Source organism: Chaetomium strumarium, assembly GCF_033439665.1.
Source record: "Chaetomium strumarium strain CBS 333.67 chromosome Unknown B0T15scaffold_5, whole genome shotgun sequence".
Classification (NCBI taxonomy): domain Eukaryota; kingdom Fungi; phylum Ascomycota; class Sordariomycetes; order Sordariales; family Chaetomiaceae; genus Chaetomium; species Chaetomium strumarium.
Window position 1 is genome coordinate 398,077 of NW_026944433.1, and position 23,867 is coordinate 421,943.

The 23,867-nt window shown below is 56.0% G+C and overlaps 7 protein-coding genes and 1 non-coding gene across 8 annotated transcripts; 4 read left to right on the forward strand and 4 right to left on the reverse strand.

The window, feature by feature from the left end:
• Positions 1–151: 151 nt before the first annotated feature.
• On the reverse strand, positions 152–2,226 carry B0T15DRAFT_535188 (ubiquinol-cytochrome C reductase complex CORE protein 2 precursor). Its single transcript, XM_062869487.1, has 5 exons — positions 1,800–2,226; positions 1,532–1,706; positions 634–1,466; positions 334–566; positions 152–272 (listed from the first exon to the last, which is right to left on the reverse strand). Exons 1-4 carry the CDS (start codon positions 2,055–2,057, stop codon positions 471–473), a joined length of 1,362 nt encoding a protein of 453 aa, XP_062719772.1. The 5' UTR covers positions 2,058–2,226; the 3' UTR covers positions 152–272; positions 334–470.
• A 421-nt stretch (positions 2,227–2,647) lies between these two features.
• B0T15DRAFT_575530 (RNA polymerase III subunit RPC82-domain-containing protein) lies at positions 2,648–5,548 on the forward strand. Its single transcript, XM_062870995.1, has 4 exons — positions 2,648–2,875; positions 2,974–3,036; positions 3,119–3,895; positions 3,952–5,548. Exons 1-4 carry the CDS (start codon positions 2,867–2,869, stop codon positions 5,119–5,121), a joined length of 2,019 nt encoding a protein of 672 aa, XP_062719773.1. The 5' UTR covers positions 2,648–2,866; the 3' UTR covers positions 5,122–5,548.
• A 192-nt stretch (positions 5,549–5,740) lies between these two features.
• On the forward strand, positions 5,741–7,467 carry B0T15DRAFT_226090 (mitochondrial carrier domain-containing protein). Its single transcript, XM_062862879.1, has 6 exons — positions 5,741–6,013; positions 6,079–6,116; positions 6,212–6,253; positions 6,337–6,762; positions 6,851–7,105; positions 7,188–7,467. The coding sequence occupies exons 1-6, from the start codon at positions 5,950–5,952 to the stop codon at positions 7,275–7,277; spliced, it is 915 nt and encodes a 304-aa protein (XP_062719774.1). The 5' UTR covers positions 5,741–5,949; the 3' UTR covers positions 7,278–7,467.
• A 509-nt stretch (positions 7,468–7,976) lies between these two features.
• B0T15DRAFT_t151 lies at positions 7,977–8,048 on the forward strand. Its single transcript has one exon. It is a non-coding gene; the product is annotated as a tRNA-Met (tRNA).
• Positions 8,029–10,810, reverse strand: B0T15DRAFT_535195 (uncharacterized protein). Its single transcript, XM_062869488.1, has one exon. It carries the CDS (start codon positions 10,516–10,518, stop codon positions 8,203–8,205), a length of 2,316 nt encoding a protein of 771 aa, XP_062719775.1. The 5' UTR covers positions 10,519–10,810; the 3' UTR covers positions 8,029–8,202.
• A 1,098-nt stretch (positions 10,811–11,908) lies between these two features.
• Positions 11,909–13,379, reverse strand: B0T15DRAFT_226122 (uncharacterized protein). The gene is made up of 2 exons (XM_062862880.1): positions 12,379–13,379; positions 11,909–12,310 (listed from the first exon to the last, which is right to left on the reverse strand). The coding sequence occupies exons 1-2, from the start codon at positions 13,266–13,268 to the stop codon at positions 12,076–12,078; spliced, it is 1,125 nt and encodes a 374-aa protein (XP_062719776.1). The 5' UTR covers positions 13,269–13,379; the 3' UTR covers positions 11,909–12,075.
• A 3,669-nt stretch (positions 13,380–17,048) lies between these two features.
• Positions 17,049–19,263, reverse strand: B0T15DRAFT_226177 (uncharacterized protein). Its single transcript, XM_062862881.1, has 3 exons — positions 18,954–19,263; positions 17,454–18,836; positions 17,049–17,355 (listed from the first exon to the last, which is right to left on the reverse strand). Exons 1-3 carry the CDS (start codon positions 19,132–19,134, stop codon positions 17,243–17,245), a joined length of 1,677 nt encoding a protein of 558 aa, XP_062719777.1. The 5' UTR covers positions 19,135–19,263; the 3' UTR covers positions 17,049–17,242.
• Positions 19,264–19,892: 629 nt separating this feature from the next.
• B0T15DRAFT_400438 (uncharacterized protein) lies at positions 19,893–21,328 on the forward strand (the record flags this gene model as incomplete). Its single annotated transcript, XM_062865061.1, has 3 exons — positions 19,893–20,516; positions 20,585–20,775; positions 20,833–21,328. 3 exons carry the CDS (start codon positions 19,893–19,895, stop codon positions 21,326–21,328), a joined length of 1,311 nt encoding a protein of 436 aa, XP_062719778.1.
• Between the last annotated feature and the right edge of the window lie 2,539 nt (positions 21,329–23,867).

Sequence of the window (23,867 nt, forward strand, 5' to 3'; positions counted from 1 at the left end):
CAGATTCGGGAGCTGTTTTTGGCTTGAGAAAACGCTCGCGCAGCCGAGATGCTCCGCCAAGCTTCGTATCACGTGACTGCAGTCAGTAGATCCCGCAACCTTCCGATGTCAAGGTCACTAAAGTTAAGTTGTATACTATGGTACTGTAGAAGCCAGCTTAGGGATACCTACTGGGAGGATGTGCTGTCATAATGATTTGTTTCACATGGTGAAGGAAACAGCAACTTCAGATACACTCCTTCAAGCGCTACCAAATCGCCCAAATGCATAGGTACGTACACCAACCCCTGCCCCTTCCTAGAACAGCAGCTCACCGAGGTCACAAAACATAGGAAACTGAGTTGGTCTAGAATCACTATATGCACAATGCCGTGTGTGAGCCACGAGTCTATGACGGCGGAGGGCTGTTGGTACATATTCCACATTTTCCTCTTTCCGCTTTTCCACCCGGCTTACGAACTAACCCCCTTCTATACCTTGAGCCCTAGGTCCTCGGCGAACGGCAATACGTGCAGGTCACCCACCGCCGCAACCGACGCCTTGCCCTCTAATAGTGTCTTGGCCGCCTGTTGAAGAAGGTCAGTCCAGTATCCTTAATGCAATGACAGGATGAAATGATGATGCATGACTTACAGCCTTGAGCTTGTCGCCGGTCACGCCCTCCAGAGCCTTGACCGTCTCGGCAACCTGCAGGGGCTGGCCGCCGTGGATGAGGTTGGCGCCAGCGTGCACCATACCGGTCCCGGTGACCTCGCTGGCTGAGAGCAGGTTGAACTTGGCCTTGGCAATAGCCTTGGCCAGAGTCTCCTGCGAGACACCGCCCTCGGCAACGCTCTTGAGCGACTTGACAGCCTCCTCAGCCACCTTGCGGACCGCAGGAGCGGCGCCCTTGATCTGGATCGCCAGAAGGCCAGCATCGGAATAAGCGAAGTTGGCGGCCTTGGCTGTCGCACCGGGGCTGGCAGAGGTAGCGTTGGAGAGGAGAGAGAAGCCAGGCGACCACTTGATGCCGGACTCGCCGCCGAGGAGGCCGACGAGGACGGAGATCTCGGGTTGGTTGGCGCCAAGGGCCGCGCCGGGGAAGGCAATAACCATCGCGTTGCCGCCAATCTTGGGGATCCGCTGCTCGCCGCCGTGGTACTTGGAAGCCGCAGTGGTCAACGGGGTAGAGGATTGGGCGGGCACGGTCTTGAAGAAGGGCTCGATCCACTTCGAAAGGCCGGTTTGGCTGGCGCCGTCGGCGATCACCGCGATCGTGTTCTTGGTGTAGGCAGCCTCGGCGAAGGCGGCGACCGCGTGTTCGTTCAAGTAGGAGGAGATGGGAGTGTTGGGCGTCGGGTAGAGAGGTTCACCAAGGCCGGTGTGGAAGGCAGCTGAATGGGCGGCATCGAGGGCCACGGCAGCAGCGTCGACCTTGGCTTGCTTGAGTTGGATGACTTGCTGGACCTCCTCATGATACTCGTGGGCTATGTAGAACAATGAGCACAACTCGTCTCACGCGAGACTGACGGAGGTAATCGATATGACGCACTGGTGTACCGTGTCTGCGAGAGCACCTCGGCAAGCAGCTCGGTGAAGTAAGGGAGATCCTCCCGGAGGAAGTTTGCCTGCAGCACCAGGGCCTCGCGGGTGTGGTACGCGCTCAATTGGCCGCCGAGGAGCTCGGACTCGCGGGTGATGCGGAGAGCGGAGCGCTTCTCGGTGTTCTGCAGGCGAGAAGCAAATTAGCTCATCTGTTGACAAGTCGCACCAACAACCACAGCTCCTCCACCCTCGGCTCGGAAACCAGCGAAACTTGCCTTGAAGGCGTACTCTTCCAACCCAACCGTCAGGCCCGGAGCCGGTTCGTATCGGGTACCGGCCTTCGCGACGATGGCGAGGCGGGTGGTCGGGCCATTGTCGTCTCGAGAAGCGACCTTGACACCGGCGATGGTCGTGGGCTCGTACGACGCCGTTGGCGATGCAACCGCCGCGAATCCGCGCTGCGCAAGCTTCGCAGCTCCCTGACGGCGAAGAGCCAGTTGGCTGCCCCTCGTCAGAGCCGGTCTGCAGATCATGGTTTGGGGGGGCCGGTTGTCGTCAATTGACACTTGTGTAGGTTTGCGGCAGCAACACTGCGTGAGCGAGCTCTGCTCGGGCCTTGAGCGCTTCCGAAAAATCCCTGGGGGCTTCCCGGTATGGCGGAAAAATTGCCTGTGCCGAGCCCGCGCCGGCTAGAAAGGCTGGGTCAGAGCAGAACTGGCTAGAAGGACTGTGCTGCTGCTCCCGCTTCAATGCTTACACAGTATTTAGCATGCAAACACAGTATTTAGCACGCAAAACACAGTATTTAGCATGCAATTTATACTTCTCTCGTGACATTATAAGTGAGAATCTATGTACGTTCCGATACTTATATAATAGTCATAGCGCCTTAGTGGTAGCATCCCATTTCTATTAAGTACACCAGACACGGTTCATGTAGATAGGCACAGTTTTCTACTACTTTTCCTTCCCGTGGTAGTCCACCTTAAGACAGATACGCTCCATGCGCAGTTTCGTTGGGCTAGCACCTTTTTTGTTTAGCAGTCCCCTACCTTCCCATAGCCGTGGTCAGCACCGAAGCACACGTCACGATTGGCTTTTGAAGGTGCCCCGCGACGGCACCCCTGTTTTGCCTTGAATAGGTGACTCCAGCAGTTGCAACCAAAAATTATCAGAGCCTTCTGTCCCCCGCCATACAACCATTCGCCTTTTTCGGCGCTGCACCTTGCATCACCGTAGAGGTGCCTCAATGACTGCCCGGTGACAATTGTGGCAGCTCTAGAGATAGTGAGAGGATCTCTAGACGCCAAATCTCGACAATCAACTACTTCTATCTTGCATCATGCTGGTGGTGAGTGATGCCCCCACGCCGTCGTGTTGCATGTCGCGAACTGAAGCGTGTTGCCCTGTGTCCAAGCCACAACTGCTAACATCATGAGGTGGTCCTAGACGAAGCCGGTCGCAGAGCTATGCGCTCTGCTTATTGACGAGCTTTATGGCGAACTCCCCTCAGTATGTAGTCCGCCATCCACCTGCCCCTGAGCCACGTGCCGCGCCTGGGCGACTTACACCGAGACTGACGAACTGACCGCAGAGAATCTTTGCGACCCTGCTCAGCAAGGGTAAGTCAACCTTGCCGCAACTCGCGCTGCATACCTCGATGACCCCGCGCCAGCTGCGCCATGGTCTCGCCGTCCTCCAACAGCACAACCTGCTGTTCTACCATCTCGACCCGGGCGCCGAATTTGCATCCTACGAGGCGAACGGCGAGCACGCGTACAACCTTGTACGCATTGGCAAAATTCTTGACATGATCGACTCATCTTTCGGGGCCCCTGCGAAGGATGTCATACAGAACCTCCTTCTCTCTGGGCAGACAAGGATAGCAGACCTGGTCGCCGCGTACCAGGAGAAGATCGAGCAGGCGAACAGGACCACAGCTCTTATGGGGGGAAATGGCGAAGTTGAATCTGAGCCGAACGGAGTAAACGGAGATTCTCGGCCAGCCAAAAAGGGGGGACCGTTGGTTAAAAGCACTGCTCATCTGAACTCGATCATCTGCCGGCTAGTTGAGGCTGAGCTGATCGATGTCGTTCATGCGAAGACTTTTGAAAGCCCCACGGACATCCTGAAGGTTGTAGAAAAGGAGGTCATGGACAGGTACTTCCCCACCGGAGTAAAGGGAAACAAGGCCAAGGTCGAGCTGCAGCAGAGGATCGCCGAAGGCCTTCGCAAAGTCCGTGGCGAGTCTAAGTCACTTAAACGGAAGCTGGAACAGAACGGTTCGGCGGCAAAGAGACGGAAACTTTTAGCAGGGCTAAGCGGCATGACGAACGGCGTCCACGACGAGGATATGGACCCTGCTTTGGATGTGGGTGAAGTCACAATGTCGTGGGTTTGAGAATCACAATGCTAACCTCTTGACAGCCGAAACAAGTCATCAGGATAAATTATGAGAAGTGTCTCGTCGAGTTGCGCAATCGGCGACTTGTCCAATTTGCAAGCGACATGCTTTCAGAGACAACGGCATACGTATACGGTGTGCTGCTGAAGTTACTCACCAAGGATCTACCCCGTTGCCGGCCGGATTCTGTGATGGACGTCGAGGAGGATGAAGATGAAGACCAGAGGAAAGGCCCGGGGTTTGTGACGACCGAGCAAATTCTCGACAACCTGAAGACATCGGTCGACCTATCTCTGGGAATAGGGAAAGCAGAGATGAAGCACATCTCTCTCAGTGCTGCCGAGACCATCAGACAGTACCCGCCGGAGAAGAAGCCGAAAATCGAAGAGGCGGAAGTGGAAGGTGAAGCTAGCGAAGACGAAGAGGAAGAAGACGAGGGCGCCGGTGAAGAGCCTGAGCACGACGCTGATTACAAAGCCCCGATGGCGAACGGGACGAACGGCGTGAATGGCACAAACGGCGCAAAGGTCAAGTTCGACGATTCGGCAGGCTCCAAGGAGCAGCGGATGGACCGGCCTACACAACTTCGGCAACACCTCCTTTTACTAACAGAGAGCACCCAGCGGTTTGTCCGGCACTGCGGGCCAAACGAGTGGACTGTCGACTTCCCCCCTTTGATGAACGCTCTGCGAGAGGTCGAGCTCGACTCGGTGATTGAGCGGACCTCTGGCCGGCAAGGTCTCCGACTCGTGCGCATCCTCCGAGCGAAGGGCAAACTCGACGAGAAGGCCCTGCCCAACGTTGCGCTGATGCGCAAGTCGGAGCTGCAGCAGAAGATGCTGGAGATGCAGACGGCCGGCTTCGTCGACGTGCAGGAAGTTCCCCGCGACGTCAAGGCCGACGTTAAGAAGTCGTTCTTTCTGTGGTTCTGCGACGTGGACCGCACGCTCGACCGCCTGCTGGATACTAGCTACAAGACGATGGTGCACTGCATCCAGGTGCTTGAGGCGCTCCGGCAGAAGGAGAGGGACGTGCTCGAGACGACCAAGCGCACGGATGTCAGGGGCCGGGAGAAGGATACGATGCGCAAGGAGTACTACGAGCGATACTCGAGGTTTCTCGAGTGCGAGCGCAGGCTGTTTGCCCAGGTCGCGAGGGTGGATGACCTGGTCTCGGTGCTGAGGGACTTTTAGAGAAGAGCTCCATGCGGCCGTTCCCGTGTGGTCATAATTACCTGCTTACTTTGGTGGTGGTCAAAGTCCCAGTCACAGTTTTCTGCATCGGCGGGCGTAGTTGGCAGGGATCGGATCTCAAAACATCGGGTTCTTGAATGCATATGGTTGGCGTTATGGTCCTGGATGGTCTCTGTATTCTGCGTTCCGAGGTACTATCTGGTTTTGAAGTCCAGCCATCAACAAAAAATCTTGGGAGAGAGGATATCTTGGGAAACTCGATGTTGCCCAGCTACCCAGCTTCTATTGTATGATATAGAAATTGGGTGGCTTTTGCAGCGCAGGGGAAGAGCTTTTAAATTTGTAGTACTCGTCTATAATCAGGATGGCCTTTTCTATCGCCTTTCTCAACTACTGCGCTCTGTCCTTTTTCAGGTTGCTGAGCTGCGGTCCCGATACCAGGTAAGCGTTGATGGAATGAATCCAACATGTAACTGTGTAATTCGGCCCCCGAGCCCCCTGTCGCCGAATGCCCGATAAGCGATAAGCTCCAGGAACCAGGGGGCTTATCGCACCCAATCCCCGCTGTCGGAGCTCGGATTCGCAGAACCCCAGACGATTATTTTTTTTTTTTGACGCACCGGGTGGTGGGTGACCCGCCCGATAATAAGTCGGACTTTCTGCCCGTGGTCCTGTGTGTGTAACAGTAGTGCTTGCTCCGAGTAAACATCCGAGTCCCTCTTTTGTTTCGTTCGGTATTAACTCCCCGTCGGTCCAATTGATTTGTTGCTGCTGGGGGCGTCCCGTTTCGATTTCTAGACGTGAAAGGAAAAGAAAAAGATAGACAAGATGTCTCCTCCAATGGCTGGTGCGCGGGAGAAGGAGTCGAACCTGGCGAGGTTGTTGGGGTCCGGTATGTTGCTAGGCCGCGTCCTTCTATGAGTCGATGGGATCGTAATTGACTCTTCTTGTGTGTAGGCTCCGCCGGTATTGCCGAGCTCGCCATCTTCCATCCCGTGCGTTCCTCCCGGACTACTCGCCATATCGGAACGAACTCCGGCTGTGAGTTGGTGCGAAGACGGCATGGGGCTGACAGTGCCATGCTCGACAGGTCGATACCATTGCGAAGCGACTGATGAGCAATGAGGGGAAGGTGCGCTACTCTCGATCTTTACCCGGTATCAGAAGCAGCAGGTATTGCGATGGGCTTTTGCTGATATCACGGATTGGAATCAGGTCGCTTCCATGTCACAGCTCAACACGGTCATCTTCAAGGACAAAGCCGCCGCACCGCTCGGGAGGAAGTTTGTGTCGCTGTTCCCCGGACTCGGGTACGCCGCCGGCTACAAGGTGCTGCAGCGGATATACAAGTACGGCGGGCAGCCTGTGGCGCGCGACTACCTCACCACGCACTACGGCAAGGACTTCGAGCGCGCGTTCGGCAAGAAGACGGGCAAGGCGATCATGCACTCAACCGCGGGCAGTCTCATCGGCATCGGCGAGATCGTGCTACTACCACTTGACGTCCTCAAGATCAAGCGCCAGACCAACCCGGAGGCCTTCCGTGGCCGAGGCATCTTCAAGATCATCAAGGACGAAGGGTTTGGCTTGTACAGGGGCTGGGGCTGGACGGCAGCGAGAAATGCTCCGGGCTCCTTCGCGGTGCGTCCTAATGTCCCCGCCGGTTACAGCCGGGCACAGCAACAAACTGGCTGACGAGCGCTTATGTACTAACTAACGTGTGTCACAGCTCTTCGGCGGTTCGGCCTTCGCCAAGGAATTCCTCTTCAAGCTGCAAGACTACAACAAGGCCTCGTGGTTCCAGAACTTCGTCGCCTCCATCGCGGGCGCGTCCGCCTCGCTCGTGGTGTCGGCTCCGCTCGACGTCATCAAGACGCGCATCCAGAACCGCAACTTCGAGAACCCGGAGAGCGGCTTCCGCATCCTGACCAACATGGCCAAGAACGAAGGCGCTTCGGCCTTCTTCAAAGGCCTGGTTCCCAAGGTTTGTTTATGCTGTCCCGTTATTTTTTGCTGGTATGAGAGGTTGCGCGGGGTGATGCTGATACTTGGGGAACCACACACAGCTCCTGATGACCGGCCCCAAGCTCGTCTTCTCCTTCTGGCTGGCGCAAACACTAATCCCCGCGTTTGACTCGGCGTTTGCCAGGAAGTGAGGAGGATGATGAGCGTTGGGTTTTTTGTGGGCCATGAACGAACACGCCGTTCGACGCGCCCCGTGTAACAGTACATAACGTATCAAAAAGCGTATGGTATCGGAATAGGGTGGGTCTTTCTTTTCAGGCGTTGTGGGAACAGACGACACCTCTCTATGCAATGCAGCAACGGCCGGCGGGGTAGAAAGATGGATGGGATAGGATAGAGTACTCGTTTTGGGGGGGAGTAAACTGGTCGGCAAAACGCCTCGTAGCTTCAGGCAAAAGCGGCGCCGTTTTTTGACCAGTTTGGGAGCGAGGATCTAGTCGGTCGCTTTATTGCTTGACAGCTAGACCACTTTTAGTGTAGTAGATTCAAAGTATATATCCCTTCTCTCTCTCTAAGGGTGTACAAGTACATACGTAGTACTGGATCGGCGGAGCGGTTTGTGAAGCATCCCTGGCTTGGTCAAGGCGCATACGCATCCCTGAATATCACTGCGTCGTCCGAATGATGAGGGATGGGGTGAGATGCAGACAGTTTTGCCGTCATTTGATTCAGGGCCAACCTCGTCAATCTCAAGGGAGGTCGAAGAGAACTCACCGCACGAAGGCGCAAATTCATGGATGATGAATGTCAGGCCCAAACCCCAGGCGTCGTGATGATGGGAAGCATCGTGCCTTCATCAGGCGATGGACACGCCGAGGTATGTACGGATAAGCTGCGTAGCTAAGCGGAATAGCGCCGGGCTCATAACCCGGAGGTCACTCGATCGAAACGAGTCGCAGCTAATTAAACTTTCGGGTTTTTTTGCCGAGGTATGTACATGTTATTGTACCACCTACCTTAGGCACCTCGCAGCGCGTAAGGTATGTACAGTGCAGTGTCTCCATCCCAGGCACAACACCTCAAGTCAGAACCCTCCAAAGCGAGGCCGCTAGGTAGTTACCGCCAATACCTCGACGCGTGATACCGCGTCATTGGATCCTCCACCAACATCACCTCCAGCCTCCCCATCCAATGGAAATGCGGCTCTCCCAAGTTCACCTCCCTACCCGCCTCCCCCCTCAGCCTTGCCTCCCTTGTCACCTCCTCGTATGCCCTTCTAGTCTGTGCTCTGTACCCCTTGATAGCAGCAACGACATCCCTCATCCCACGCAGTTCGGCGCCGGTCGGTTTGGGGGGACTACTACTACTACTGCTACTGCTACTGGTGGTGGTGGTTGGTGGTGTAGGTGGAGTTGGAGCAAGCATAGCGTCCCAGGCAGCGGAGAAGATGTAGCTCCCTGATGGCACGCCAGCGGCGACATGGCATGGCGACGCAGGTACCGGGCCGGTTCTCAGATCGGGGTGGGCACGGAGGAGCCGCATGTATTCGGCCACGGCGGGCGTGTGGCTGTTGTTGTTGGGGTGGCTAGTAGTAGTAGGAGTAGTACTAGCAGTAGTGGAACCGATCCAGATGGGGAGGGTGCATGTCTGGCCATTCCAGGTCCAGGTGTACATGAGATGGCTCGGGTCGGGCCCCGCGGGTGGCGATCCTGGTTGGGCCGACTGGCTGGCCTTGGCCGTGGACGCAGGGGACTGGTTTTCTCTCGCGGATGTTGATGGCAATGGTGGCTGGGCGGTGGTTGCCGGGGAAGGTGCCCAGTGTGAATCGCCAAAGAAGCTGAACTCCTTGGACGAATCGTCCATGACTGTGGCCGGGTCGAGCAGGAGTTCGAAATCGGAATCGTCGGCGAGATCCCCACTGGGGTCGGCATCGAATTCGAGACGGATATGACACAGGCCGAGCAAGGTTGCCGGTCCACGGCGACTGGTCGAGACTCTAACCTCTTGGATGGCGCCCTCCTGTATGGAGGCTAGCTTCAAGAATGCAATCAGCTTGTCAATGAGCGGCCCGGTGGAGTACCTGGGGATTCGTGTCAAGACGAGACATTGCAGCCTGGGGTTCATGTCAGGGACGAATGCCTCGGGATATGCAAGTTCTGCCCGCGGAAGCACGTCTGTCTCAGCCAGCCACAGGTTCGCCATGGGCGACTGGCCGTCGAGCTCAAGAGACAGAAGCTGCGTAACCAGCGAGTGATGGATGCGCAGTACCTGCAGGTTGGCCGAGAACAAGGGCCGAAACACATGTGCCGAGCCGAGGATACCTGAGAGTTTCGTGTTGGAAAGCCAGGAGAAGGGGGCGGCTGTTGGGAGCTTGAATGACATGGTGTCACACTCAAGATACTGCAGCTGCCCGGGAGACGACCTGATCATTCTGGCAAGGCCTGCTGCGGAGATGTTGTTGTCATTAAGGTGCAGGTGGGTGATGCCTTGGTGATCTCGGCATATGTCCAATCCATGAATGTGCTCTAATGGCGGGCTATGAGAGCCCACATCACCGGAGAGTATCCTCCTGATTGCATCCGCCGAGTCAGGGCGTATTTTGGCCCGGCCGTTCAGGCGGGGATGAAGAGACTCTTCGGAACAGGTGTGTTCATGGGTAGTGTAAAAGGGGGCATCGGCAAGATATCTATGAGGATGGCTAAAAGCTGTGCTCCAATCCGACTCCTTGACAAAGCAGAACTTGCCAAACGAGATACTGCCATCGGAGGAGTACGAAAGTCGACCTTCAACAGCAGGATCACCTGCCCGTGAGCTCTGCGCTGGGAAGGAAAACTCATGCATGCCAACGAAGACGGCATCCGTCAGCTTGTTTCGGCTGAGGTTAACACTCCACAGCTGTTGTTTGAAGACCTTGAAGAGCAGACTCGCGACTGCGTCGTCTATCTCCCGCCCCTGCGCCTTCAGGATACGGAGGCTGGGCAGGTTGGCCGGACTCAGTTTCCGCTGTACCAGGGCAGTCTTCAGAGAGCCGGGCAGATCTGATACGTCCAGATACACGAGACTCGTTAGATAAGGGGAGGCAAAGAAAGATGGCGACTGCTCGGAGGGGCACCGTGGAATACTCAAAAGCAGAGGGGGGTTGAGGCTTGGTGGCAGCGCCCGCGCTGAGGCAAGGGAGTCCACTAGTGCCTGAGACTCCGCGCTGAGATGCCCGTCGAGGAGAATACACCGCAGCCGGGAGAAGGTGCTGGGCAGCGAGCGGAAAGCTGCGGAGAGTGACTTGCAGCCTGAGTACAACGGGAAATCAGAGGTGATGGCAGTGAATCTTCGCAGGTCAAGGCAAGTGACCAAAGCAAGAGTCTCCGCTCGAACACGGACGGTATGCTCCAGGAAACGATGGCACCACTCGGGATCTGCATGGCGGTCAGACATGCATGCAGTATGAAATAAGTTGGTGAGCGAGAGAGGAAACTAGCCATTGTCTCGATGGATGAGGGCTGCAGCAGTGAGGGGGTCATTCCAGAGACGCGGCGCAAACTGGTGGTAGAAGCGCCGTGAGACTAGAGAGAGGCGTGCATATTCCCTAACTGGCAAGTAGGGCGCAACGAGCTGCAGCCAGTCCGGCCGTATCATGGCATCCTCATAAGAGGGCAGATATGCGGTGCCGTGATCCGCGAGGAATCTGCCGTCCTCCATGGCTACTGTTGGTAAAAGAATATGTCAATGGTTCCTGTGCGGTTCATGCAGCCCGGGAGCGCCACCTAAGGACTAGCGCAAAATCGTTGCCATCCGATTGGGTTGCCCGCCCTCTCACTGAGCGCCTTGTTCTCATCTTTATGACGAGACATCACATCTCAAGCCTGCACGCTGGATTCTCGGTATAGAGCAGCGATCTATTACTCACTCTATCTGGCACCGGACAATGACAACCGGAGAGTCTGCTACGGCCCAGCTCTGCCGCATGTCTCTGCCGCGCTGCATCCTTTGGGATCCGGCAGACTATCTAGTCATCGCGCAAGAGGTGAGAGAGGCTGGACTAACGCAAAGTGTTAGGTATTATGCTTCTTATTGACTCCCTTGACTGTGTAATCCATCACAGAATGTGACCAGACGGGTGATTACCCGGGGGCTGCTTAGCATGAGTCTTGCAAGTTGCACCACCTCCATCTCTAGTACAATTAATCATGGTCGTAGGACATGATGAAATGGAGGTGCAAGTCTATATATTTGAAAATGGCATAGAAGACCGTACGTGGATACATGACGTACTGTGTCGCCAGTATAACCCGGGGTGTCAGCTGTCCTGGGCTATTGGGGCTGGGAAAAAGCAACAATGAGTGCCAGCTGCAAGATGTCGCCGAGGTGTCTCGCTTGGAGAACCCCCGCGAGGCTCTGGGCTGAGACATTGGGCCGAGACACGGAGTCGCATACCACAAGACGCGCAAGAACAGGAAGAACGTGTCAGTGTTGAGCCAGGAGAACACAACAACTGACTAATACAATGCGAGGCATGCTTTCGGAAGTAAACAATACTACTACTCCAACCACAGTACGGATGTGATGGTGATGCTCATTCCACAGACGTAGGTAAGGTATGTATTTCGTGTCATGTTCCTTGTCGTACTTTGCGGTCCTTAGATGATGCATCATCATAATACATTACCGTGTTGACAGCGTCTCCGTGACGCTGTTCGTCCAGGTTCCCAGATTTCAATAGTACACTGCCTGTAACGTTCGCCCCTTCCATACACTGCACACTTAAGTGACAATCCAAGTGACCCTATAAAGCCTTATCCCCAAGCCTGGCCTTGCGAAACCCCCCCAAATAAGCGCACCCATCCTCCCATCAACATAACGTACATTAGCATTATCTGGTCGACTCCTGTTGCGCTAGCAGAGAAAAGCCGAGGTTGTTGTGTGTAAGGGCGTCTTGCCGGACGCCAAACTGTCGAAACGATTTTCTTTTCTTTCACCCACTTCCCCTTGCGCTCATGGAGCTGAGGGTTTGCGTGCGTCTTTCGAGCTCGGCCGTCGTCGAGCCCGATTCCGCTTTTGCACTTCCTCGTACTCCCGCACCGCGCCAGCATGGTAATCGACTCCGCGCTTCCCCTCCACCCCCATGCGCTCTGGCCGGGTATGCAGTTTGAGATGTTGCTGCAAGTTATCCGACCGGTTGGAGCGGTGGTTGCAGAACTTGCACTTGAACATCTTCCCGTTGTGTATGCTGTCGCGAGGTCAGATGATGTGTCAAGCAGATTTGAGGCGCAATCCCCAATGGATTGTGAGACTTACGAGTCAATGTGTCTCTTCAGATGTTCTTTCCTTTGGTATGGCCCCTTATTGCATCCCTCTTCGGGGCAATAATGTCTGTTGGACGGCTCGACACTGCTCATGGCCATGCTACCACCCTCCGTCTCCAAGGAGCGGATCCGCCTTTCCTTCTTGATCTGCCTCCGTACGTTGGGCTGTGGGCGCTGCTGTGCTTGGTGGAGGGCTGTCGTCTTGTGCCGCGCCTCCCCTATCACGGCTCGCTTCCTTGCTGCGCTTGAACGCATGGACGGCGACATCATATCGCCTTCTGCTTCCGGCTTGGCTGAACGGAATGGATCGACAAGTCTTGAAGAAGAAGAGTCGTTCTCGAAGCTAATGGGGCTGTCTGTGTGCATCCAGGCCATGTCGCATGAGTGGTCGAACTGTGCCACGGAGGAAGGCGTCGACATGAAAGGGCTCGCCCCGAGATGATTTGGGTAGGAGCCGCAGTCCATGGTTTGTGAAGGGGCTAGCTGAGTACTGCTACTGCAATTGCTGAACGGGTGACCAGAGAAACCAATCTGTCCCCGTGAAGGCGTGACGGGAAAGCCAGAATAACCAAAGTCGGTGACATTGCCGCCTCTGGGAGTCACGGGGAAGCAGTTGGATGCAGCAGAAGAAGGGGGCGTCAGGTCAAACGGAACCGTGTCGACAGACGAGGCAAAGGAGGAACTAAAGTCTAGTGAAGCAGAGAAGAACGGAGTTGAACGGTCGCTGGTTGGCGTGTGCGGACCGAAGCTTGACGAGGCGGACGATGAGCCGCTGATGCTAGCTGACGAGCATCGCTCCGGCAGGTCATTGAAGTCGAAGTTGACGCCGCTGTCGTCAAAATCAAGAGGCACGTTGCACAAGGCCATCGTCTGGAGCGTCATCTTTGCTCAACCAGGTTCAGTTGGTTGCGAGATGTGTGAAGGAGAGGAAGGGTAAACAACGCTGGGTGATCCCGAGGGAGGCAACAATGGAGGAATTCCGGGGAGATATGTATACAAGAATCCGAGATGATAGTCAGGAACCCGACCCTTCCCCTTAGACAGAGCAGAGACAAGGCCATGCTCGAACAGGGAATTATCTCGCCAATATAAGGGCGATGGAGGAATGCCGCGGCTCAACTCGCCGAGAGGAGGGGGCAAGGGGGACGAAGGGGGCATCTGGTCTGGGCAGATCCCCACCACATTCGTCGCTCCCTCAAAGATCCCCAGAGTAACCCAAAGTAACCATGTCGGCGATGTGCGTCATGACAATGATAGCGACTACATCCCGAACACCCTTGTCCTGAGCCGCCTGCAGCAGCGCCGCACACGCAGCACGCAGGAACATCCAACCAACAGGGGAACCACACCGACGATCTCAACTCAAGGATAGCCACCCCCGCTTGGGTGTGCCAAACATTAAGGCTGAGGTGGTGTGCCCCTCCAAACAGGCCCAAAAAGGTCAACCACTTGGACCCAAACGGCTAACCTGGGAGCAAACCAGGGTTCGTCGGGGAAGGGTCAAGGGCCGGGCACACTTTCAGGTTCCGTAGCACCGGACAAAAAGCAACGGCGCAGATCAGCCGAGATCCTGGGGGTGCTCATCGCGCCATCCTGGTGTAGACTCGCACGGGGCTCTGGGCCGCGTACCTGGAATGGCGATAACTGAATATGGAATGGGGAACAAGCGAGTTGTTGCTCTCGCCAATGCGCCACTGAGACAGCCGCGGCGGTTGTGTCCGAGTCCTCGATCGAACGACGCTCTAACTGCGAGGGACTTGGCGGAAACAAAGGGCGGTTTTCTTTGTTTCCTGTACCGTGTAGAAGAAGCCCTTGAGAAGCGTAACTTAAATTGAACCAAGACTCGGGATGCCGACTAGGGAGCTCTTCCAGATCGTGAGGAGTCTTCCCACGCCATTCATCAGGCCACCCTTCTCCCTGCACCAGAATATTGTATGCACTGAGAAATGTAACTCAGCTGCTTGTAAGGAACTGGAAATCAACTTCAAGGGCATCCAGCAGCACCAGGGGGTCGAGAAGCGAGAAACCGGCAGTCGCATCTGTCAATGCAGGTCGGTCCGCTGCCTGTGTCCGTGTGGTACGGGACAGAAGCGGAAAGGCTCGACACTTGCAGGCGATTTCCTACGGTAGCTCAGTGTGAGATCCGGCTGGTTCCCGCGGTAGGTACTAGTAAGAGACCTCCACTTCCAGGTTAGGTTATCTTTCTTAGCTTTCGCGGAGGGGAAGCGTCGTGTCGGGTCTGGTGACTTTACACTGTGCAGGCATCGCACTTTGAGATCGCGGATCTGAGCCAGCCACCGTTCGCTGCGGGAGCTGAGTGGAATTTCGATAGGGCCGGTGCCTATCCACCCAGAGTGGAGCCCGAAACGTGCAAGCACCTTGCACTGTGCTGCGACGTTCCCAACCTTATCTCAACTTCTAACGGAGTTTACACTGTCCCAGATGCATCTCAAACCCCGATGTGGGTCGTGCGCGCAATGCAAGAGGCAAGTCTGCCGGCTGAGTTGACAGGGAACAACAGCCTCAACGCCAGGGTACGATGCTTACATGAAGCAAACAACGCCTTTTGCCGTGGGGAAGTTTGGGTGCAGCTGATGTCCGTCGCGCGCATGTGGTGCCGCCCTACGAGGCCTTCTTTCATCCTTCCGTCGTCTATAAGTGCTCCTCACATCGCGATCCCACGTTTGAAGCTTCTCTCATCCCACGCGTATCTCAGTGTCTGTCTTAAATTCATTATATTCGAGACATTCCATCACACCTTGGCCTCCCTGTAGTGTGCTCTGTACAGTGCCTTGATTAATCTGAGAACATTTGAGGCAAGGGACGGGTTCGGCAGTATGCCGGATCATCTCCCAAGGACGAACGTCCCAAGGAAGCTCCCAGTTGCCCGCACATGAGAGGCAGCTTGCTATGCTCATCACCGTCCTACCTTCTCTCGAAATGGCCTGGCACCGGACAATGACAACCGGAGAGTCTGCCACGGCCCAGCTCTGCCGCAAACACTGTCGAGTCCATAAACCCCATTAGCCATATCCCCACATTTTCTTCTTCATGAGGTCTGGCCCGCTCTTCAAGATATTAGGCACACCGTACTGCCGGTTCAGAGCCGATTTGGGCCGGGCGACTGACCGGTGCCGCCCAGCCTGCTCTCTTTGCTAATGTCTCTCGGCAGGACGCCGGCCTCGCCGTCGCCGCTACACCATCGTTGGCACACGATGATACTAACCCGACCGCTGTAAGAGAGAACATGGTTGCTCTATTCTTGGAACCCCTCGCCAATAAGGGCCCCTGAACCGAAACCGAGTTGTGGTAGATTCGGCTAACTCTATCGTAGCACTCCGCCGCTCTGGAAGCAAATGACTCCAAGCAAACATGGGGCTTAGCGGGGTTTACAACTACAGGGGAGGTTGACTTCCGTGTACAAACGTGACGAGTGGCCGTTCCTCAGCACGCCTGTTGCCTCTTTCCGAGGCCCATAACCGACTTATTTCGGAGCAGAAAGTTAGCCCCGGATCCTGGCTCTGCTTTGTAACGGCTTATCCTACGATTCATTGTTTCCCCCTCGCAGAGCGATGGTATCCGGCTGCTTCTTAACCAACGCACAACTCTCTCCTCCAGGACTTCATCTGCCTTCCTTCAGTGCCAGAGCTTGGTCAACTGGACATGGGAAAGTGAAAGAAAAAGGTCTACGGTCCGCCCGAGACCGGCGGACTCCATCCTCTGGGCTGGCGCAAAACAGATCACCATGATCACGTCCCGTCCCAAGGGCCAATCTGGGAACCGGGGCACCAGGTCGACGATTGCCTTCGCTATTCCCACCCACCCTTTACCCGCGCTGTCCCCGGCCTCCGGCGTTTGCCGAGTTGAACCTTCGCAAGTAGTACACAGCACCGCATCCGGCAAGGTAGAGATAGACAGCTCCCATGACGGAAATAGGGGTCGCGATGAGTACCTTAGGTTTGTGATGAATGTAGGAAACATATACCCGACCTGGCTGATGTTCCGTATCCGTAACCATCCAAGACCGCTATTCCAGAAACGTGGCAGGGAGCCCTTGTTGTGCTGCTCTCTCGGTAGGTATGACGAGCACAAACAACACTACACCAGAGTCACGAGACGCCGTTTCTTCTACCAATGTATCAATAACCTTGATAGCATCTCCCGCCTTTCACCAGCTATGAACCGCTTACTACCTACCGGTCTTGCAGGTGGTAGTACGGGTGCCGGGAGCCATGTTCCGAATTCCTTCCTTACCTGCTACGTAGCTGGATGAGGTCAGGGACAGGAACAAAGCTTTCGGGTCTTTCTCTGCCCTCCATCGCAAGATACCGAGATAGGTAACGTAAATAGTATGCCATGTCCTCTCTGTTTCTACTATAAGGTAACTACGTATCTTAAAAACCGAGGATCTTTTGGACGAGCTGTGTTCCAGTCTTGTAGATCTAAGCTACCTGCGTACCCTTACTAGGCAAGCATCTGATGAGGGATGAAGTGTGATGACCCGCCTCTCATGCGACCGGTTCGGTAATCCTAGCGTTATGAAGAAAGATACGATCTGGGGAGATGTCTCACAGTTTCCGTGCTCAGCAGAGGTGTGAAGCCTGTTTCTGACCATGACTGTTGAACACCTGCTGTTTGTCAGGGGCGGTATGTATAGACAGCCCCGAAACGTCGGTTCCAACTGCCGGAACCTACTACACACACCAGCGAAGAACCCCATATCTTGACTTGTCTACCGGATTTGATTGACGTTGTTCACGGACGGCCGGTCCTACATAACACCATCTCAGCCCCAGAGGAGCATCTGGCATGCTTCGGATTCTCCTGAGGTGATCACAGACCCAGGCTGAGTCGGGCTAGTCTTCCACAGCCTCATCATCCATCCTGTCGCTATCCTCGAACGCGTCTAAGTCCTGCTCGGTCGCCTCCAGACCGGAAGAGGACATGAACTTCTCTTCCTTTGCTTCGGCTGGAGACATATTCGTCGTCAGCATACTGTTGCTACCGATATCGTTCCCACAATGTGGAAAGGTTCAACAAGAAAAATAAAATAAAAGGAAAACTCACTCTTGGCCTCAACAAGCAAGTTCTCCTGCACTTCACAGTCGGTGAGCACGCAACCCTCGCCGATCTCGGCCCGCTTCCCCAGAATGCAGCGCGTCAGCTTGCAGTTCTTGCCCACCACGACGCCGTCCATGAGTAGGCACTGCGACAGCTTGGCGCCCTCGCTGATCTGGCAGTTGGCGCCCACCACGCACTCCTTGATCGACGTCTTCTCCTGCACCGTCACGTTGTCTGCCACCAGGCTGTCCGCCTTGGTGATGGTCGTGCGCGGTTTCACGCCCTCCGGGTAGGCGACCTTGCGGGCGTGCGCGAAGGGCGATGCGGCCTCCGGGCCGACCTCTTCGATGGAAGGCAGCTTCGCGAGCTGGAGGGAGATCTGCAGGAGCAGCTGCGCTGTGTCGGCTCGCCGGATGAGCGGGGTGTCTGGTGTCGAAGGGTGGATGTAGGCTACCATGGGTGGAATGGCGGGTTCGTTTTCGGCATCGTTGTCCGGGGACGGGTTATCGCTGTGGTCGGAATGGCTGTCGTCCCCGTCCCCGTTCTTGATGGTCACGACGGTGGTGGGTGCGTCGGTCGCGCGGGAATCGACGCCAAGTTTCTGGGTTGGGGGGTTGTTCCCTCCGGGGCTTACGTGTCCGTCGCCATGATCACCGCCGGCTCGCCGAAGAACCTTGTCCAGTCCTAGTTTCGCAGACAGCCCCTTTTGCCAGCTTGCCTTGGCCCACCACCCGACAACGTCCTCACCGATCGTTTCTAGACGCTCGTTCTCCTTGATAAACTGCATTACCCAATGCGGGAAGATGTAGATATGGGCATCGCGGTGAGTAGTCAGCATCCGGACACGGGGGTGTTGTCGTAGGAGTCCGTGGCGGACGGGAAAGCCCTTCTTGTCCTCTAATAAGTCCTTGAGCGAATCAGTGGGCAAAGAGTAGACTAGTTTCGCCATGTGAGGGAATAGAGAGCCTTTTGCGGGCAGGACCGCCGACGACGGGAGTGGCACCGTTGCCACGAAGTCGGTCTCCTCGCCCTTGATGGGCGTGGCGGTCTTGGTCTGGTACCATACCCCAAGGCCGCCACTGCGCGGGGCACGGGATCGAGAGTCGCCGACGAGGTCCTCGAGGCTGGCCGACTTAACCATCCACGCCTGCAGCAGCTTGTCCGCCCCCAGTTCACAGACGAGATCACAGGGAAGCACCAGGAAGTCCGAGGTGACGACGTCCTGCAGCTCAGGAAGTCGGAGGATCTCGGCTGTTCCTGTGTTCTGGTCCAGGTCCTTCGGTGCCAGGAGGTCGGGTCGAGGGAAGGGCAGGCTGGTCAGGAAGGGGTTCGTCTTCAGGGCAGTAGAGATGGCCTGTGCGACGGAAGGAGGACAGACCAGAGTGATATCTTGGCCAGAATCAGCGATGTTGCTCATGAGAATTGGAGAATGCGATGAGGAAGGCTCGAGTGACATGAGAACCCTGAACTAAGGGCTCACTGCAGGGCACCGCAAGCTTCACTTACTTGTTATCCCGGCCCGGTAGCAAAAGTCAAGCGGGTACCAGACCATAGGCCGGTTCGCAATCGGGAGGAGGGCCTTCGGATTCTCATCGGGATTAGCTGTGAATGTTGGGAATGAACTGCCCGGGCCGCAGAGTATCAACGCCTGCAGGCCCGGCGTCGCGATGCTCACTGCGTGGGGCATTGCAAATGGCAGCTTCTGCCCCGCGCGGATGAGATTCTCTCGATTTCAAGTTCGAACCGCGATATTATACTTCAAATCTCAAAAGATCGCTGACAATGGTACTGTTGGTTTTCAGCAGAGACTGGGTCAGTATGCTGCTTTTCCTTTCGCTGTTCGTTCAAGGCTGCACTAAGTTTGTCGTTCCCTTCACTGAGTCACTTCAATCGACTGGAACCCTCAGAAATCCCACCGTGAACATTCATCCCACTTCAATCTGAAATGGTCCGTGCGTCACGTCTGGGCAGAAGGGAATCAATCAAACAAGGGATTAGGGATCACTGGCAGCTGAAAGCAGCTCGGGCCGGGGTGGGGTGTGAGTGCAGCGTGGTGGAACCGTCGAAGCCCCTGGCTCCTTTTCTTGGCATTCGGCTCCTGGTCTTGTTTTCCTCGCCCGGCCAACCACCTGCCTCGGTTCAGGCCCAGAAATGGAGCTGAGAGCTCGGCCTGTCAAGAGCTGGGGGTGCATCAACAACCCGATCCCCAGCCTTCTTGGATCGCCCACACCAGCCACATAATTAACTACAGGATTGCTCAGGTCGCGCCGCAAAGTCTTGAATTTCACACCCGGCAGAGGCGAGTGGTGGCGGCATACTCGCTGCAGTCCCTGAATTCTCGCTCTACACCGGAAACACATACGGAATACATACACTACCTACCCTATCGAATACCGTATCCCGCAGCTCGTGCGGGCAGCGCAATGATCAATCGCTGTGTAGCCAATGTCACCTCCGTATGAGTCGTCCCGCCGGCGCGGGGTGTGGAACCACTGGGTGCCGCTGCTCGTGACCGTGACGGTCGCGACGGTCGGCGTTGCCGCATGGGTATGGAGCCAGCGCAAGGACGACGACCACGAGGAGGCCGAGGACTCGGGGGGCCTCCCAGACCTCGACTATGAGAACGCCGACTATGGCGACAATCCCGCTTACGGCGCAAGCAAAGACGGCGCCGGCGCAGGCCCTTCCGCCGTCAGCGGTGGGCAGCCTCGCTCGGGCGACGCTGGCTACGGCACGGCACCGCCGGCGGTGGAATCGGCAAGCTCTGGGTGGGCGGCGTTACGCCGCACCCCTAGCCCCCAGCAATTCTTCGACAGCGCGAAGCGGACTGTTGCGGCCGGAGTGACGGCGGTGGGGAGCGCCCTGGCGGCTATCACGGAAGAGGACAAGACGGCGTATGCCGACCACGAGACATGGTCCGAGGAGGCGGATGCCAAGAAGGACAGGGCTGTCGCCGGGCCATCCCAAAGTAAAGATACGAACAAGCGCCGGAAGAAGGTGGCCATCGTCGTCTCGGCAGACCACCGCCTCGACGATCTGGATGCCGATGGATATATCCACGAGCATGCTGTGAGTCGCTGAGTAGTTCAGAAGCCGTTCGTGGGTGCTCCTGGGACGTGCTAACCCCCCGGAACTAGTCCATACTCTCCCACATCCCGCGCCAGGTCGACTTCTCCAAGATCAAGCTCTACGTGCTGATCTACGCCCCCAACCTCAAAGATACTGGGATGGATGCGGCTAGCAATCGCCCCCCGCAGTCGCTCAGCTCGTCCTTTTCCAACATTGATCCTGCGCAGGCTCAACCCGCAGAGGAAGCGAAGAGTCCTCTGTAAGTTGTATCTCCTTCCCTGCTGCAATACTTCAGTTCCACTGACCAAATGCGCAGAATTGGGGCATCCTCCTCAGACGCGGTCTACAACGCCATCTACTCGCAGGCGCAGGCGCTCGTCGAGAAGGACAGCATGATCCTCACTTTCACGACGCCCAGCGGCCATGCACACATCCTGCGCCACATCCAGCCCGAGATCATCTACTTGCAGGAGTCGCTCTCGGGTGAGAACGGCAGCGTGGTCACCAATTTGCAGACCTGGCTGAAGCACGATGTGATCTTGGTCGTGGGCGCCGAGAGCGGCCATGGCGGCCTCGCGGACAGCGAGTCGGAGGCCGAGAAGCCCGAGAAGGAGAAGGAGTTGTGGTGGCATAGAGAGGACCGCGTCGGCAGGGGCCGCGGCGTCGTGGTAGTGGATGGTTCGAGGGTTCAAGACGACTGGTATGTCCGATTAAATTTATACCCTACCCACGTGCGGCTGTCTTGGGAGCCATCATGTGGCACTAAGAAGCTGAATTCCCTTTCGAAGTCGCCCGGGAGAGTCACGGAATGAACCAGTATGGCTGACACTGTTGCACAGGGCTCGGAGGGTACAGGGCAAGGAGTAATGGAAGTGGAAGGTTTTAGTAACGGAGGATACGACGTGTCGATGAAAGATGAAGATGAAGGTTACGGGCATGTTATGTCGGCGATGATTGTGATAACCCCTTATGTATCTCCTGTTTTTGCCACCTGGGTGCCGCTATGTAGGACAAATTCAAGTAGGATAGTTCGAACTCATGGTTGGGCATGACGCAGTAATGTGATGGTGAGTGATGTTATCATCCGGAGTACTTCGTAGCTCACCTGCGCTCACCTAGGTGGTTTCTGTGAGGCCGGTTGGCAGCTTCGAACTTAGCAAGCGGCCGTATGTCTCCGATTACTCCAGCACCCCAACTGTCTCCTGTTGCTCAAGGTTCTCCATTGGAGCAGCAATGTGGATTATATATACTCGTGGCACCCCCCCACCTGCCCCGCTTTTCTTCGGACCAGGCAACGAACCGCCAGGCAGGTTGGTGGTGGACAGCCATACGGCCAGATCACCCTAATGGCCACCTTTCTGACCCCTTGGCGATGCCAACGTCCCAGCCATCTACAGCCCTCTGCGTAGTAGCCTTATCTTTCCCACTTCTTCAACAACCTCGGCAGGGCCCAGCCGGCCAGTCAACCTCCATTTCCGGGCTTCCTTGGCCGCATCTGCATATACGCGTTTGATCTTGTTGTGAGCCCGCTGTTCAGCGGCCTGCACCACCCGCCTGGCTTTTGCGAGCTCATCATCCTCCCTGACCTTGACCATTCGACGTGCCTGGGCTACTGTCAGGACCCCCCCTGACTGTAGTGGCCGGTTCTTTTGAAGTCTTCTGCGATTGGCGATGTCCTCGGCCATCTTCGTCCTCTGGAGGTCACGCTTGACTTGGACAAGCTCAGTAGCCGTAGCAAGCGAACCTTTGATAAATTGTTGAAGATGGGCAATGTCTCCCGCGATGGTAGCTAGCTTGTCGGCTACCTTATTCATCTGTTGGAGCGTGATGGGGGTAGCGAAAGGAGAGCTGTTGAGAACTGCGCTGGTTGGTGGCGAGGGTGTCCGAACTGCCTGGCGTTCTTGAACAACTTGTAAGACAATAGATGGCTGGAATGGCCAGATCCCTGTCTTCTTAAATGCAGCTCGGATAGTAGCTTCTTTGAAGGCTTGCTTGCGGGCTTGCTGGATAACAATAAGGAACTCGATCTTCGTGATATTGACTAGGCCGTCGCCGATCAGGATGTCAAGCGCCTTTGCATGGTAGTGCTTCAATGGCTGGAAGACGACAACGTCGAGCGGCTGGATCAGATGTGTGAGATGTGGTGGTAGGCCAAATGGGATAATATCGTGATCCTCGCAATATTTGACGAACTCCCAAGTAAGATGCGAGCTATGGCCGTCAAAGATCAGGAGCCGATATTTTCCAACCATCCCTCGCCGGGAGTGCTCTTCAAAGTGCTGTAGCCACTGGAGGCTAATCTCATCGTTTGAGTAGCCACTTTCCGTCGTAATGATCGCCATCTCAGGGTCAATTCGGGTTGCTCGTACCATTGCGACATGTGGACTTGGCCAGCCAAGATGATGAAGGCTGGGATCACCCTCCCTCCAGCAGAGATAGCTTCAATGGCTGTTGCCGACTCTCGGTTCTCCGCGATGCCAAAGTAGTGTGCCCGCTTACGTTTGGTAACGATAAGTTGGTCCTTTCCTATCCCAATGCGAAAGCCAGTCTCATCCATGTTCCAGATATCTTCAGGGTTTACCCCCTTACCCCTAAGGACGGCCAGGAGCTTGTCAAAGTATTCGGCAACAACAGCAGGCTGTTCAGCCTTCTGGCGGTTAGCGTTGAGCTTCCTTTGCCACTGCTTGAAGTATCCATGGCGCTTGATAAACCGGGAGGTCCATTTCTGGCCAACAACTGGTGGGTTGTCCTGCTCAGCCCGGCTGGCCCGCGAACGCAAGATATGGTTCGCTGCGTCGGTAACGAAGGCTGGCCGACCGCAAGGTTGATATTGTCAAGCCGATCGATATATCGGCACAATGCAACTTCTTCGGGAGCTGACAACTTGGTATGCGTTGGTGGGCGGCCAGTTCTGGGCCCAGTGCCGGCGAGGCGGCGACGCAGGCGGCCCCGCGGGACAGCGAATTCTCGGGCAACTGCAGCCACTGGGGCATCCGGATTTTTAGCAATGTATTCGACGGCATCTTGGATACGGGCCTCCATCTTGTTGATCGTTGAATTCGAGTGTGGGCTTCAAAAGTGGTGGTTATGTTGAAGAGGTCGAAAAAGGTGGCCATTAGGGTGATCTGGCCGTTTGGCTGTCCACCACCAACCTGCCTGGCGGTTCGTTGGCTGGTCCGAAGAAAAGCGGGGCAGGTGGGGGGTGCCACGAGTAATCTGCCTACTACCTTTCCAACGCGCTATCCTCGATTCTATGTATTGTATGTATTGTACAGGCATCTGAAGGCTCGTGTCCGGTTACACGTGATGCGGCTCTCAGTCCTTTGAGGCGGATGCCAAGGCGACAAGGGT